The 16391-nt window shown below is 38.2% G+C and overlaps 3 protein-coding genes across 3 annotated transcripts; 2 read left to right on the top strand and 1 right to left on the bottom strand.

The window, feature by feature from the left end:
• The first annotated feature begins 313 nt into the window (after positions 1-313).
• On the top strand, positions 314-4034 carry LOC134859721 (uncharacterized). The gene is made up of 6 exons (XM_063876392.1): positions 314-409; positions 663-992; positions 1148-1507; positions 1920-2063; positions 2174-2217; positions 2308-4034. Exons 1-6 carry the CDS (start codon positions 367-369, stop codon positions 2431-2433), a joined length of 1047 nt encoding a protein of 348 aa, XP_063732462.1. The 5' UTR covers positions 314-366; the 3' UTR covers positions 2434-4034.
• Positions 4035-10346: 6312 nt separating this feature from the next.
• LOC134859723 (uncharacterized) lies at positions 10347-12649 on the top strand. Its single transcript, XM_063876395.1, has 6 exons — positions 10347-10426; positions 10514-10858; positions 10952-11275; positions 11939-12061; positions 12172-12215; positions 12292-12649. Exons 1-6 carry the CDS (start codon positions 10384-10386, stop codon positions 12379-12381), a joined length of 969 nt encoding a protein of 322 aa, XP_063732465.1. The 5' UTR covers positions 10347-10383; the 3' UTR covers positions 12382-12649.
• Positions 12650-12984: 335 nt separating this feature from the next.
• On the bottom strand, positions 12985-15978 carry LOC134859720 (uncharacterized). Its single transcript, XM_063876391.1, has 6 exons — positions 15820-15978; positions 15341-15685; positions 14913-15251; positions 14366-14479; positions 13732-13796; positions 12985-13568 (listed from the first exon to the last, which is right to left on the bottom strand). Exons 1-6 carry the CDS (start codon positions 15860-15862, stop codon positions 13419-13421), a joined length of 1056 nt encoding a protein of 351 aa, XP_063732461.1. The 5' UTR covers positions 15863-15978; the 3' UTR covers positions 12985-13418.
• Positions 15979-16391: the final 413 nt, after the last annotated feature.

Below are 16391 nucleotides of genomic sequence, written 5' to 3' on the forward strand. Positions count from 1 at the left end.
CAAGCCTCCCTGTCTGTGTTTATGTGTATGCTCAAGCTTTACAAGTGTTTACTTGAAAAGGACCTAAATAAGGAAACAACATATTTTTGGGATCAGGCCAAACCAAACTGAATACTTTGTGTCCTTGTAACACATAATAGAAACCAATGTGATGGCTAAAATAGATGATGTTATGCAAGGAAGATGAAGCTGATTTGGCATTTCCGACCACAAAACCTCCAAATTGTTGAAGTTGCAGAACAACTTTGTGACAGGATATGTCTTTTTGAGCCCTCCCTGCTTTGACAGTTTGACCCATCAGCCCTATCTCATATCCTCATCTTTACTGCAAAACAAACCAAGATCCCAGCAAGAGACAACATCAAGATGATCCTTTTATCGATTACACTGCTTCTTTTCCATCAAGGATGTAAGTGCTATCTATCTCTGTCCAGATAATTACTTATTCCAGCGTTTGTGGGGGAGAAAGTTACATTTAAAAATAGTGTTTTTTACATTTGTCTGTAAGGGAATTATCGCAACCTTTTTCTTTAAAGGTTGGCATGTAATTACAGAACCTCAAACCCCCATTGTTTGTTCTATGTTTTTCCCTTTTAAGCTTCTAAAACACATATAAATGATGATGGTTAATTATATACTCTCTGTTGTCTTTTTAAATACAGATGGACTGATGTCAGTGACCACAGTTCAACTTGGTGAATCTGCAACCTTCACATGCGCTTACCCCGATTGGGAGCATAGCAATACCCGAGTCAAGTGGTACAAACAGAGTGTTTGGGATTCTCCCACATTAATGGCTACACTGTTGAAAGGCACTGCAAATCCTGCATTTGAACAAGGGTATCCCCAATCCCGTTTTCATGCAAAACATTTAGTTAACATGAGTACTCTGACCATTTTGAAGACAATCCCAGAAGACAAGGCAATCTATCACTGCGCAGTCACTACCTGGAGTAACGATGACTGGACGAGCACATATTTGTCTTTAGAAGGTAATAAATATCTCTATTTATGTCAGTAATGTGAAGAGAAAACAGTTGCTTTTTGATTTCATAAATCCAATTAACAACTTCAACATCAGACATTTTTATATTTTCATTTTGACCTGATGATGCTTTTGTATATTTGACACTCTTCTGTTCTTTAGGAAACAATCAGAGGGCAACAAACTTTACTATTGTTCAGTGGCCGACAGTTCCCGATCCAGTACATCCAGGAGACTCCGCCACTCTCCAGTGCTCGGTCCTCTCCTACTCTGAGAAGAAGAACTGTCCTGGGGAACACAGTGTGCACTGGTTTGGAGTCAGATCAGATAAATCTCATCTTAACATCATCTACACTGATGAAAACGAACAAAATGAGTGTAAGTATACCTTGGACTCTCAGAAGAGCTGTGTTTATCGCCTCTCAAAGAAATTCAACTCCTCTGATGCTGGGATTTACTACTGTGCTGTGGCCACATGTGGAGAGATAGTATTCGGAGACGGAACAAAAGTGAACATCGAAGGTAAAAGTATTGCTGTTTATTTTAACCTGTTTTCTCCCTTTTATCATTAACTTAAGTGCTTTTTTTTTTAATATAGTTAGTAATATATTAATTTCCCTATTAGCTGCTTTAAACAGAAAACTGTCTTTTTGGATGACGAGACAATGTGATTATTCCAGATGTCTTGGGCAATACATTTTTTCGGTTTAAACAACATAGCTGTACATAACATGTTTGTAATAAGCAATCCAAGTGGTTTAAGTCAGTGTGGTTTAAGTGTTTGATGGGGACATCTGCATTTGCATTAATAAGAGTCAAGTGAGCCCATATTCATTTTGAAGAAATATTTGTAGCAAACTAAAATATTCTCGGGTGAAAGTGCATTTTCTTTTACTCTAACTTCATGTAATGGCATTTTCCTTTCATGTTTCAGCCACCGGCTCGTGGCCTTTTGGTGATTTACAGAATTATGATTTTCTGCTTCTGCCGTGTGGGGTCTCGGCTATTAGTGTGATTGTTATAGCCATCCTCATTTACGCCATCAAGAAAAACCAGTGTGGTTATTGTGATGACAAGGGTAATTATAGTCCCTCTCAATATCTCACATTAGCTGATGGTAATATCAGTATTTTTAGAAATCTACGGCATCCTTATGTATTTCAAAATTCCTTTTTTTTCACATTGTAGCTGCTGTGTCCCTGCAAGAATATGTTGCAAAAATAAATCTGAAGGTAAGATCAACATTGCAAAAAAATGTATCATGCATCTTAATCAGTTTTGACCAAGTTTCATCTTTTATAATATGTTTTACATTTTCTCAGAGAAATGAAAACCCATGGAATTATTCTACTGTCGTCTTTACCGTGATGGAAACCAGCATTGGTGGAACGAGGGAGGGAAAAGCAGCAAAGAGAGAGAGGATCTACACTTCTGCCAAGGCTTTTTGAGTGGAATAGATTGTTAAAAGTGGACTCAGCTAGGGCTGTGTACTAACACCAGATATGTGTGTTGTTCCCAGATCGAACAGCTATTGGATTATGAGATTTATCCTGAATTCGACAAAGCATATTGGATTAAAAATGCACACATGTGATAGTTAAAAGTGTTAAAGCTGAACGCTGTTATAGAATGTGTGATTTGGCTTGCATTGTGCTTATGATGCATGATTTCCTATGCTTACATGTATAAATAGATGATAAAAATAAAAATGCATATTGCCAAATATTTTGTTAGATTCAAATGTTGTGAAATAGTGATACACACAGAAATGTGGCCTGTCGTATATCTAGGCCGCAGGTTAACTGACTCTTTACCGTCATGCACCTTTTTAACTATTTTTGAGGCCTTTCCCTTTAAAACCTACTCTAACATCAACATTTCTTACATCAAAATTCTACCAAATATGGTAAGTAAATCTAAATATGATTTGAAGTGTGTCAATTATCCCTCTAGAGAAGAGTCCAATTGTTTTCTTCATTGACAGTGAAACGCAGAATAATGCTTCTAGTGAAAAGAAAGCATGACAGGAAATGTTACTGCAGTCATAATGATGTTATTGCTCTGTTTAATCACTATGCAGAAAGGCTCTTTGAGTTTGACAGCTTTTACTTTTGATGGTTGTGAGTCATAATTCAAACAAACCTTGAATGGTAAATAAAACACACCTGGTTTTCTCTTGTATGAACACCAAACACCAGGGGGCACTGAAAGGTGAAAAGCAGTAGATTTGGATTTATTTCTTTTTTCGTTTATCATTTTATTTGTTTAAAAGGTAGCAAACTAATCAAATGCCAGCACATTTACTAAGTCCCCTTATTCCCTAATACTGTAGGTGCACAATATAACCACATTTCCATACAATCATATTTTTAAACACAGATGATATAGTTCATGCACAGTTCAACCCCGAAGGATGAAACAGAAGCTTTTGGGAGTTCAGTTTGATCTAAGAACTCATAGCACAGGTATTTTTTACTAACTAAAACAGTATTCAACAAAGCCACTGTTCCACACTGCAATCATACTATGAACTACAACACATTAACAAACAACCTGACTGGTATTAGACATTATTAAAGCTGTATTTCTCTTCTCTGCTTCTGAGTCACTGCATCTAGAAAGGCTTCCTCTTCCATGACCTTCAGTCCACCAGAAAATAAAATCAAAGGTAGCATCATGGCTGTTTTCTCACATTTATATCTGAAAGAAAAAGCTGCCTGGAGCACTTTTTAATATGAGGTTCAGCTTTCCTCCTTGCTGTTGAATTGAATTTTAGTTCCTCTGGTTACTTTGTTCTCTTTGTAAGATGTGTTCACAATGATAATAATAAGTGGAACAGTGTTGAATTATGTTATGGGGATATATATGAACGTAGCCTCAATTTTTTATCTGAAAAGTTAAGAAAACAATACCCTTTTCCTCTGTTTTGCCACTTAAGCTGCTGGGTCTCTGTTATTAAAGGACACTTTTATTTATTTCCATGTTTTAAATTCAATCAACAAGTGTTGCAATGTAATGTAAGCATTAAAAGAAGATATAAACCAATATATACTTGATAAGCAAAATGCAAGCTAATTACTTTGACTATTTTAATACAATATCAGCTAATATCTCCTTACGGTACACTAGCTTTCTGCTCTACGTGTGTGCTGAGAAGTAATCTGGTTTTGATACTGCCCTGGGTGAGCCACACAACGCTGCTCCAACAACTCAGCAACTGGTGATCATGGACAGGGGAAAAGAGAAAGGCAGGATGAGCAACAGGCACGTTACATATGGAGGAGGGCATTTGTTGAAGTGCCGAGTTTGAATATCAACAATATGTCTCCAGAATCTGTGACTCCACTTTTAACAAGCTGAAATATCAAAAAGCCTTGCAGCAGCTTAGATCCTCTCTCTCTCTGATGCTTTTTTGCCTCTCGTTCCACCAATGCTGGGTTCCATCACAGTGTAGATGACAGTAGAATACATCCACGGGACTTCATTTCTCTAGGAAAAAATATAGAAAATGATGTCAGATGACAAAAACTGAAATAGATGAATGGTCCATTTTCTTTATGTTGATCGTACCTTTACACTCCGTTTTGCAACAAAGTCTTGCATGGACACAGCAGCTACAATAAAACAAAATGTGAAATAGATGCCCCAGTTTATAAAATAACTGAAATTAAAATCAGCTGAATAGCGTGTGATATATAGTGACTTAAATTGAATTACCCTTATTATGGCCACATTCACACTTACTTTTCTTGATGGCGTGAATAAGGACGGATACAACAATCAGACTTATTGCCGAGGTCCCACACAGCAGATAGATGTTGTAATAATTAAAATTACTCAGGGAATCTGAGGAAAACACAAGAGGATTTTACTTTTCAGTACAACAGATATTTCCTTACAATCATTCTGGATTTAATTTGACTTTAATAAACATGTAGATATGCAGATTTCGTAAAATGAAAATCACACTCTTTGGTTTCTTATTATCTTATGAAGTACAGCAAAAAATACTGTAACACTTAGATAATTGTATTTCCTGTTCTGCCTATGATCTGAAATTTAGCATCTTGAATAATTATATTTAATAGGATATATCAAGCAGTTTTAAATACAATCATTTTAAAGCACCGTAAGGTAGCAATAAAAGGGAAAATATGGGTTAAAATGAATAAAGATAAATTTACCTTCAATTTTCAGTTTTTTAATGTCTCCAAATAATATCTCTCCACACGTGGCCACAGCACAGTAAGTCCCGGCATCAGAGGAGCTGAAGTTCTCAGAAAAGCGATAAACACAACTCTTCGGAGTGTCCGATATCTTTTCACATTCCTTGGGTCTTCTCCCATCAGTGTAGATGATGTTGGGATGAGACTTTTCTGATCCGGCTCTGAACCAGAACATACTGATGACTCCTGGACACATTTGCTTCTCAGAGTCAGAGAGGACCGAACACTGAAGAGCCATCGGGGTTCCTAACACTGTTTTCAGTTGCAGAACAGAAAACAGTGTTAAAAGTACATTTAACCTCCTTAAAGGTATTTAATCTACCTTAAATGTTACACTTTTTATTAAAAAAAAATACACTGTTCAACTTTGAGCTTCATCAAAGAAAACTAGAGAAACAGGATTATGTAGTTTATTTGTGTTTTAAACTTTATTTTAAGATTCTGGACATGGTCAAAATAGAAAAACATTTAGTATTAATAAATATTTGTAAATAAATTCTTTAAACCATTTTTTGGATGTTCAAATCAGGCTTTGATACGTCAAGCTATTTTAAAGCCTTATATCAGATCTTAGATATTTGAAAAGTTTACGCGGTTCGAGGGTTTCCGCCCCTTGAGGCACCTAAAACCTTGAGACCACAGCTCCCTGCCGCAGCTTCGGCAATGGAGGCTTTGAACACCGCCCACTCTGGTTCAATGTCCCCAGCCTCCACAGGGATGCCTGAAAAGCTCCGCCGGCCGGAGTTGACAGCTCCGCCCCTCTCTTCACCCGAGTGTCCAAAACATGCGGCCTCAGGTCCGATGATACGATAACAAAATTGATCATGGACCTTCTGCCTAGGGTGCTCTGGTACCACGTACACTTATGAGCATCCTTATGTTCGAACATGGTGTTTGTTATGGCCAATCCACACCAAACACCACTCCGGTTCAGATCAGGGGGGCCGTTCCTCCCAATCACGCCCCTCCAAGTGTCTCCATCATTGCCCACGTGTGCGTTGAGGTCTCCCAGCAAGACTAAGGAGTCCCCTTCAGGAGCCCCATACAGGACTTCTTTCAGGGTCTCCAAGAAGGCCGAATACTCTGAACTACTGTTTGGTGCATAAGCACACACAACAGTCAGAGTTTTCCCCCCCATGACCCGCAGGCGTAGGGAGGCGACCCTCTCGTCCACTGGGGTAAACTCCAACAACCGGGCACTCAACTGGGGGCTTGTGAGTATCCCCACACCCGCTCGGCGCCTCACACCTTGGGCAACTCCAGAGAAGAATAGAGTCCAACCCCTATCAAGAAGTAAGGTTCCAGAGCCGACGCTGTGCGTAGAGGTGAGCCCCACCAGATCCAACTGGTAACGCTCCACCTCCCGCACAAGCTCCGGCTCCTTCCCCCCCAGAGAGGTGACATTCCACGTCCCCAAAGCCAGCTTCTGTCTCCTGAGTCTGGTCCGTCGAGACCCTCTGCTTTCACTGCCACCCTTCTGTCATCGCACCCGACCCCATCGTTGTTTCCCGTAGGTGGGGGGCCCGCGGGACGGAGAAGCGGAGGTGTTGCCCACGTTGCTTTTTCGGGCTGTGCCCGGCCGGGCTCCGTGGCAAACCCGGCCACCAGACGCTCGCTGACGAGTCCTCCTTCTGGGCCTGGCTCCAGAAGGGGACCCCGGGCTTCCTCCGGCCCGGGTATCCTCGCTTTCAAGTTTGTTTGTCATGAGGTCTTTTGAACCAATCTTAGTCTGGCCCCTTACCTGAGACCAATTTGCCATGGGAGACCCTACCAGGAACACAAGGTTCCAGACAACACAGCCCCCAGGTTCATCGGGGCACACAAACCTCTCCACCACGATAAGGTGCTGGTTCTCTGGTTGTCGTTCATCATGAATGTAAAAAGTTTGTTAAAAAAACAAATGCTGATGTAAACATGAGCTTTTAGACATGGCAAAAGATGATATATTGCAAAAACATTTAGTGGTATCGATCCCTACAAATAAGATGGGCTTCTAGTTAATATTATGCTAACGAAATGCTAACAAAACATTGGCTCACCATGCAAAAACTGTGCAGTTCACTCACATGAACAATGAATGTTGGCGCTCCTGTTCAGCATATTAAAGGCTGAACCTTTCTATATACCAACAGTTGACATTTTAGAAAACACCAAAAATGTCAACATACCAGTAGTAAATATTGATGGTGAAATGGGAGACATATTGTGTATTTTAAGAAACACGGTCCAATTTCTAAACAGCTTTCACTCAGTCTGCCTCAGACTTTGCTGTACATTTTTACTAACAGCGAAACACATTTTGGAGTAGAATATCCCAATTAAAGGGTTTCATTTGCATTATAACCCATGTCGTTTTATTTAAAAGAAGAAAGTTCATGTGATTGGTCAATTATTCCAAACAGATTAGACAAATGGTTTCAAAAATCATACATTAAAACTTTTTAGGGGAATCCAAGTGTGATGTCATAACAATACATTTCATTTAACAGACACTTTTTCTCCACAGCAACTTACATTAATTACAATAAACCATAAAGATGCAGACTCTGAAGATCAAAGAGGAGCAAACCATTGTGATTGCTAACAAAAATAGTTTTAAAATGGGCCAAACTTAATTATCCAATCAAATGCTCCATGTCATTTTTGATGACCCCCCCCCAGTCACTTCAGCAGTAAGAGCACAGTGTGCATAGTTGGGCTGTTAAACCATCCATCCTCTATGCATACACTTTTCTGAGAGCTTGTTAGAGGAAGCAGCAGAGCAACAGTCTTAGATTTATCACAGGAAACATATTCATGTTGAGACGATTTCTGACCTGCATATTTATTTGAGGGATCAAACCTATGTAAATCAAAGACAACAAATCAAATCTAATTAGCAGGCATTTACAAAGCGATTACCATAAAACAATCCTGGGTCATATTACTGTGCACTCTAACACTATTAACACTTACTGAGGTAACACCAAACAATATGATGCAGTTCAGTACAACACCACACACTCTGGCATAAGAATTTACCACAAATAAAGATTTAGGGTTTCTTGACAACAAGATGTATAGAGAATACAATTAGAAAGATAAATATGTATCTATCTACATGGCCAGCATTTCCGGAACATTTGTCAGATTAGCACGTTGTGGTTTTTGGCTTTCTTCTGGGTCAACACTTGTTGACAACAAGCCAAAACACGCCTTGTGCTTTCACATAAACAGTCAGATATAAATGCATTCACACTCGCCACTGACAGTTGGGCTTAAAACTAAGGTGGCGCTTGTACCTTTTATCTATAAACCTCAGGAAGCTGGGCTTACACTGCTGTCTAACTCTGTCTGATTATCCACCAAAACGTTTGACAGCCTCCCTAAAGTCAGTTGCTGACGGGCATGATGTGGTGAATTAATTAATAAAATAACATATCTTATATCATCAGGACAAAAACCACCAGACTCAGAGACAGTTTCATTCCACAGGCCATAAGATGACCTAATGCCTGAGCTTACACTATTTGTATTGTTGTTGTTTTTAAAATGTGTTTTATGTCTTGTAATTGCATTGTTGAGGAACCTGTGACCAACGATTTTCGTTCATTGTATACTACAGTGTAGTTGTGTATATGATATGACAATAAACCTTTGAATCTTGAATCTTAACAAGTCAAACTAAAACAATGATGAAAGTCTGCTGAAGCCTCTTGCAGCTCTCACTTTACTGCACATCCTGTCGAAGCCCATAGTCGCATCTGTTCTGAGTAACAGCGCTGATGCTTGGTCAAAGGGTGGAGAAATGGCCCACCACAACGCATGACTTTCAGTGTAGCTGTTGCATGTGGCTTTGCTTCTTGTTCTGAAGTAGAACGTCTTTACAAAGGGATGAGAGATCTGAAAGACTGAAAAAAAAGATTGTGTCTATAACATTAAATATAGTCCTCGTGTGTGTATGTCAGAAATGTTAAAGATAAGATATGTGATGTTTAAATTGCATGATACCACTTCTTTGTTAGGGGATATTTCGACCTTAAACAAAGGTCTAACTATTCATTTGTTTATTATAACATTATCTGGCATGGCCTTTTTCTTGAAGAGTCAAAGTGTCTGTTGTAGGAAAACATCTTAAACCTGATGCATTGTAGTTTTGATTTAAAAACAATCAAGACCGTTTGGAAGTGGAGTCCCAAGGACAGAGGGTGTTGTATTCATATACTGTACAAACTGTAAAGTCCACTGAGACAAATGTCAAATGTGTGTTATTGGGCTATATAAATAAACTTTGATTGATTGTTTGATTATTAGTCTATCAAGTTTTAGATAGCAAGATTTATTAGGAAAGCAAAGTGACCCAATAATGCACGATTGACAGAATCATGGGGGTTTTCTGTGTTATTTTAGCCACATTTCTCTCACTGCGGAGGATTCTCACCTGGTCGACCTCCTTTTTAATGTCTAGTTTTAGAGACAGAATACAACATGTTTTACTCTTGCAAGCAGTCTCTTTTTTTACTGTTATTCGTGGTGAATCAAAGTTTCAAGGTTTCAAGGTTTCATTTGTCATATGCACAGCATATACAACGTATATGTTGGCAATGAAAATCTTATATCCCATGCTCCTCCAACAACTCAACATACATGGTGCAAATAAGATAAATAAATCAATCGTTACTAAACAATTTGAAGACTCTCAGTTCACAGCAACAAAATGTAAATATCTTTTTACCATCAAAAACGTAAGCAAAGGGGACAAGGCTAAACTACATTACTGCTACCAACCATTGACCTGTGGAATAGCCTGATAAAAACGTGAAATGTGTGTCTTCTGTTCATGTGCTTTATTTTTCCATGTGCTGAAATAACACAATATACAAACAAATTAGTCAAAATCTTTGTATTGTTCCACATCACGTCCATACTAATAAAGTGTCTCAATAGGTGGTTTTGCTGTTGTTGATTAACCATAAAAGACAAAGAACTAGGAATCACAGAATTAATACATTTCAGTCCTGTGGTCTGAATAAAGGCGCATATTTGAAAATGCAACAACCTATCCTATTAAATTATGATATCTAAATGTGGGGGGATGGTCGATTGTTACTTTTTAGACCTCAATCATCTTGTGAACAAACCGTCATTTGTGTGGAAAGCAGCAGTAGTGCAAGACAACAGTGCTGAACCACAATGATCAGTCAACTGGCTGCTTTGATTCTACTTTGTACAATGTGTAAGGGCAACTCTTTACTCCTGTATGAAAGACAATACCATTTGATGATCTCCTCCAATAACCTTTTTCTTTGTATTTTTCCTTTAGCTCTGGTTGAAACGGCAGAGGATCCTCAACAGATCTCTATGGCTGTGGTAGAAGTTGGTGGAAATTTTACTTTTGGTTGGCCAGTTTTAGAGGAAAAGGACAGAACGTTTTCCTTGAAGAAGCAGACTCTTGGACAAATGGCCCGGCCAGTCTTTAAAGTAATTGTTGGCAAAATATCACTAATTGAACCTTTTTTAGACACACGGTTCACAGCAACAGCAGGGGAAACTCAGTATATTTTTACCATCAGAAATGTCAGCAAAGAGGACGAAGCAACATATTTCTCTCTCATTGGAGCAACGTATTCACAGAGTTTTGGCAGAAGCATATTCTTGGCGGTGAATGGTAAATATCTATTACTTTCAGTGTTTGTGTTAAGTCTAATGCCAAACAAATAATATAGATCATTTCCGTTTTTTTTTTTACTGAATTACACAGATCAACAGAAATCTTTCTTCGTGAAACAAAGCCCGAAGACCGAGTCTGTCCAGCAGGGCGACTCAGTGACCCTCCAGTGTTCACTCCTCTCCAAAAACAAAGAAAACGCAGATCAGTGTCCAGGTGAACACCATGTGTACTGGTTCAGATCTGGATCAGGAGAATCCCATCCAAGCATCATTTACAGTAAGGAACAAAAGGAAAGAAGTTGTGGCTACAGTCTTTCCAAAACTATTCACAACTCCTCTGATGAAGGGACTTACTACTGTGCTGTGGCTACATGTGGACAGATCCTGTTTGGGGAAGGAACTACAGTGGAGAGGAGTAAGTTTTAAAGTATCATTAACACTATTTTTACATGTTAATGTATATTAATATTAAGTTTATAAGTTAGTTTGTTTAGGGGGGTGATCAAGAATTATGAGCTACAACTATATTTAACAATTATCTCATTGAGACATTAATTCAACCTTATCTCAACATGTATAATGTTAACATATTGAATGTTTCCCACCCATAATATTTACTTCTTTCACTGGGACTTACTACTGTGCTGTGGTCTCTTGCGGAGAAATATAAATTGAGGATTAAACAGAAATGAACATTGAAGGTCAAAAGTATCATTGTGATTTCTCCCTTTTGTTATTGCTGTCTTGCGTGCTTTTGAGTTCAGGAAAATAATAATTGTTCAGTATATTCCCTATTGGCTTTCCCAATCCCATATTAGAAAAACATTGTAGATTAACGTGTGCATGTTCAAACAATGATTGCTGTATAAGTTACGCGCAATCCAAGTGATTTCAAGTCAGTATGGTTTAAGTGTTTATACGGGCGTTTGCATATAACGTGTTGATCAGACGTCAAATGAAATTGTGATGAGTGAGTGACTGTAGGGAAAAAATTGCAGTAAAGTGAAATCTTCTTTGGTGGATGTTCATTTTAATTCTCTCTAACTTCATGTTATTGCATTTTCCTTTCATGTTTCAGAAACCGACTTACGTGATTTATTTCTGCTTCTGCTGTCTGGGGTCTCGACTATAAGTGTGATTGTTATAGCCATCCTTATTCACGCCATCAAGAAACACAAGTGTGGTTTTTGCCATGATAAAGGTAATGGAAGTTACCTCACAAAATAACCCATTAATAAGCTGATGCTCTCTGTGTTTTTACAAACTAGGTCATCCTTTTCTATTTTCAACTTCCTTTATTTCATATTGTAGCTGCTGTTAACCTGCAAGAACGTGCTGCAAAAAGGAATGTGAAGGTAAGATCAACATTGCAAAAGGCTTCTGATGCCACCAGTTTTGTCCCCTCACATAATTTGATATATATTTCCTTAGATAAATGAAGACCCGTGGATTTATTCTACTGTTGTCTTTACCGTGATGGAAACGGGCTGCGGTGTCTACACTGCTGCCGAGGCTTTTTGATCTGATCCAAGTGTCGAGTCAGCAATATTCAAGGAAGATTGTTGTTATTTGTACTCAAAACATATGCACCCCTTCGTATTTACCCTGCATCTTGCTCCCTCTGCCTTTCTCTTTACACGTCCATGGCTCCTCTTTCCCCTGTCGTCTTCCCAGGCATAAACGCCCTGATGATGATTCCCTGGATCACCACCAGAAGGAATGGTTTCAGATGTCTTGTGATAACTGATGTTAATGTGTTTATGTTTAAAGCTGTTATAACATGTGGGGATTAGCTTGCATTATGCATGTGATGTTTGTTTCATATAAATAAAGAAAACATTTTGTTCCATTTTTGTATGTTGACCTTTTTTGTCAGACGAACAGATGTTAGTGAATGCCTGTCAAACAACTATGCTGTCGTTGCACTGATTCTATACCGTCACACACCCTCTGACTACTGTGTATATAAACTTGGTAGAACAAAGCAGGAAGACTCTATCTTTATGCACAGTCTACTCTACTCTCTTTTCTGCTCATCTCCGTACCATACCCCAGGGGGCAATACAAAGTCTTATTTTTTATTTTTTGCAAGTTTCTTCATGAAAATGGCTACTACAAAACTAGTACAATTACAGCAAACATTTATTTGACTTATTTTCTTAAAATGTGCACACCATATAAATGTAAATACAATAATCACTTCACACATGGCATCTCTGGCTCAAGAATAACAACATCTATTCAAATGCAGATTGAAAAACATTGCACAGTTATACAAATAATAGCATTATGGTCAATTATTATTATTTACAGAAGAATCAGCAAATACATGTGTGTAGTCCATCTTGGATGCAGTGTCGTTTTGTTATGAAGCTACCCGCATATTCTCTCCTGGTGTTTAAAAAGTGAATTAATTTCAAGCCTTTCTCAGTCACCTCCTCATGACTGTGCAACAAGCAGTGTTCTTTTGTGCTTCATCAACAACTAGCTCTTTAAAAGCAAAATATGAAGCAAAAATAATTAACAGCACATTTGGTAAAAACATGCAAATCTGAGGCTCATATAAACTGCTTGTGGTGCTGTGTGTGGTTTGCTCTCACAGCGGAGTACACACACTCGGGGGGTAACTCTTGCTTTTGCATCACTTTTTTCACTTTTCTTTTGGAGTAATTCAGTGCTGCATAGTTTACCGCCTCTCCATCTCCATCCTGCAAATAAATGTGTCTATTATACATACATTACTCAGATTGTAGGCCTTTAAAATGAAGAACACTTAATCCAGCACACCAAGTTTGAAGGTTTGAAAAATTTACAAGGATGCTTTTTGACTCCAAATTTGGTTTACAGTTTCGAAGTTACAAACATATTTACCAGGTCAGTTAATTCATCCACTGCCGACTGGTCAGTTTTAGGATCAGGGGTGGTTCTCGTTGCTTCTGCAGAAAAAGTTGAATGTTATTGAATTGTTAAATTGTCAGAGTCTATTTTTGTTTTTAAGTTAAAGACTCAGCATGATATAACCACTGCTAGAATAAGGTAATGTTGAATTTAGATGTAATGTTATCAATGGAACATATGTGATAGTAATGGGACAACACGTGTCAGCTCAAAAATGCAGTATACAGTATGAGTTCACAGAATATAGATTTACACTTACAACACGTATGGTGACATCCCACCATGACATGTTTGCATAAAGGTTATTATTTTACTCAGTAAATCATTTAAGTTGCATTTCCCCTTTTGACGGATGATGACATTTTGAGTGGATGTTGAGATACTGTAACTCGGGACTCAAACCCGCAACCATTTTACAGGAAGCCCAAAATGCATATCCTTTGGGTTCAACTGATGAACGAATACTTATATTTGCTTATAGGAATGCCACTGTATGCATGTAAGTTCGGTACAATTAACCGAAGTTACAATAAAACTACACTTCTACATTTTAGAACATGAGCATAAATCAATGCTTAAGACATTGTCGTATATTTTAGGAACCTACCTCTGCAGTGTGGACAAACTCTTATTCGATTTACGTAGAAAGAAAGGGCGATTATAGCCAAAGAGCAGGCCAACAGTGCTCCAAGTACGAGGACAACTGCATCCAGTTTTGATCCTGGAATTAGAAAAATGTCAAAAAAGACACTTAACTCTTCATTCTAGTTTGTCTTTTTCAATGTATTTTGCTTTTTGAAACAATCATTACCTATACTAAAGTCGAAAAGAGCTTTCTGGTTAAGGACTTTCAGTCATTTTTTTTTTGTTCAAGACCAAAGAAATTAAGTTACAAAAGAAGGGCATGACAAAAACAGTATTTCTACCTGAACTAAGACTCAAAATATCAAAGAGCTGTGAATCAGTTTGACTTAAAGATGCAACTTGGCTGACTACGATAGATATGTAGAAAAACATAAGATAAATACATGCAAACTAGCATTCATCATTTATTGATATTTTATATACACTTTATCAATATTTATCCAATACATCTGACCAGCAGTATCGTTTAAAATGTACTTAATATTTCACAATTCAACTTTAAGACTTACTTGTCTCCACTGTAGTTCCTTCACCTAACAGGATCTGTCCACATGTAGCCACAGCACAGTAGTAAGTCCCTTCATCAGAGGAGTTGTGAATGGTTTTGGAAAGACTGTAGATACAACTTCTTTCCCTTTGTTTCTCACTGTGAATGTAAATGGTGCTTGGACGGGATTCTCCTGATCCAGATCTGAACCAGTACACATCGTGTTCACCTGGACACTGATGTGGCTTTTCTTTGTCTTTGGAGAGGAGTGAACACTGGAGAGTCACTGAGTCGCCCGGCCAGATCCAGCCAGTCTCCGGACTTTGTTTCACGTAGAAAAATGTCTTCATGTTTTTATGATCTGTGTGATGGATCAATTAAAATGTAAGGAATTGATTGTAAGGATTTTACAATGTAGCAAACAAATTCATTGAAGTGAAAATACATTACCATTCAAAACTACAAGTGTGCTGTTAATAGTTTTCATTTCGTATGAAGATCCTACTTGACAGAAGTATGTTGCTTCATCTTCTTTTGTTACATTTCTGATGTGTAAAACATTCTGAGCATGCACTTTTGTTATGTTGAATCTTGGGTTTTTAAATTCTCCCTGGAGTTTTATTGCGCCAAAAGCTCCTGACGCAACAGTTTGAACCTCATATCCAAACTTCAGCTTATACCAGTAAACCATCTCCACTGTATTTTCAGAGACTAAACATGCCAAACCCAAATCATCACCAAGTTCAACCACAGTCAAAGAGATCTGGTGAGGAACCTCTGCAGTTCGAATCAGGCCTGAAAAAAAAGGACAAAAACAAAGCTTGATAAGATGAGACAGTAATTATAATAGTTAAACTTGTCTAAACTTGAACACGACCGATAGGAAATAGTAGTACTTGTCTGTAAACATTAAGTAAAGTTGCACTCACACAATGTACATAGAAGAAACAGAGCAGCCAGTCCTCCCATCATTGTGCCGCAGAGCCCTTCCCTTGCACTGTTGATGTCTGCACCCCCTTATGGAAGAAATATCGTCCAAGTCAGCAAGGTTAATAAAGTAGAAGTCATTGTGATTGGCTGAAAGGCAGACCTCGGCCTTCAATTTACCAAACCTTTGATCATGCCCCTTTTTCAATCAAATTACGTTTTTTTCAAGCTGTCTGACCAAACACCATGTGACATTCCGATGTGTATTCACAGCAGTCACACTAAAAAAAGACAGACTTGTACAAACTTCCTGTCACAACAGTGTACAGAGTTTTTCCACTGCAATGGGCTCTGTTTTTCATGTCCTTGTCGAAAGCCTTTTTTTCAGAAGCTCACAGGAAAGGGATGTGCATGGGCATTCACTTTTTCACTGACATGTCAGTACCTTCAACAGGACACAATTTTGGTCTGGTGCTGTGTTGGGCAGTAAGGCATTCCTTAGTAATATAGTTATTTTTGTCTAAATGCATTTAGTTACAGAATGTTTGCAATAATGCATTAGTAAACATTTTGT

The sequence above is a fragment of the Eleginops maclovinus genome, chromosome 23 (genome assembly GCF_036324505.1).
Source record: "Eleginops maclovinus isolate JMC-PN-2008 ecotype Puerto Natales chromosome 23, JC_Emac_rtc_rv5, whole genome shotgun sequence".
Lineage (NCBI taxonomy): Eukaryota > Metazoa > Chordata > Actinopteri > Perciformes > Eleginopidae > Eleginops > Eleginops maclovinus.

Bases quoted from the DNA above. Each gene is read 5' to 3' on its own strand.
- LOC134859720 (XM_063876391.1), bottom strand. From the start codon at position 15,862: ATGATGGGAGGACTGGCTGCTCTGTTTCTTCTATGTACATTGT. The intron at 15,252-15,340 runs GTAATGTATTTT...TCCATCACACAG, and splicing joins CACACTTGTAGTTTTGAATG to ATCATAAAAACATGAAGACA. The intron at 13,569-13,731 runs GTAAATATGTTT...ATTTATTTGCAG, and splicing joins TGGATGAATTAACTGACCTG to GATGGAGATGGAGAGGCGGT.
- LOC134859723 (XM_063876395.1), top strand. From the start codon at position 10,384: ATGATCAGTCAACTGGCTGCTTTGATTCTACTTTGTACAATGT. The intron at 10,427-10,513 runs GTAAGGGCAACT...TTTTTCCTTTAG, and splicing joins GATTCTACTTTGTACAATGT to CTCTGGTTGAAACGGCAGAG. The intron at 10,859-10,951 runs GTAAATATCTAT...TGAATTACACAG, and splicing joins CATATTCTTGGCGGTGAATG to ATCAACAGAAATCTTTCTTC.
- LOC134859721 (XM_063876392.1), top strand. From the start codon at position 367: ATGATCCTTTTATCGATTACACTGCTTCTTTTCCATCAAGGAT. The intron at 993-1,147 runs GTAATAAATATC...TCTGTTCTTTAG, and splicing joins CACATATTTGTCTTTAGAAG to GAAACAATCAGAGGGCAACA. The intron at 1,508-1,919 runs GTAAAAGTATTG...TTCATGTTTCAG, and splicing joins AACAAAAGTGAACATCGAAG to CCACCGGCTCGTGGCCTTTT.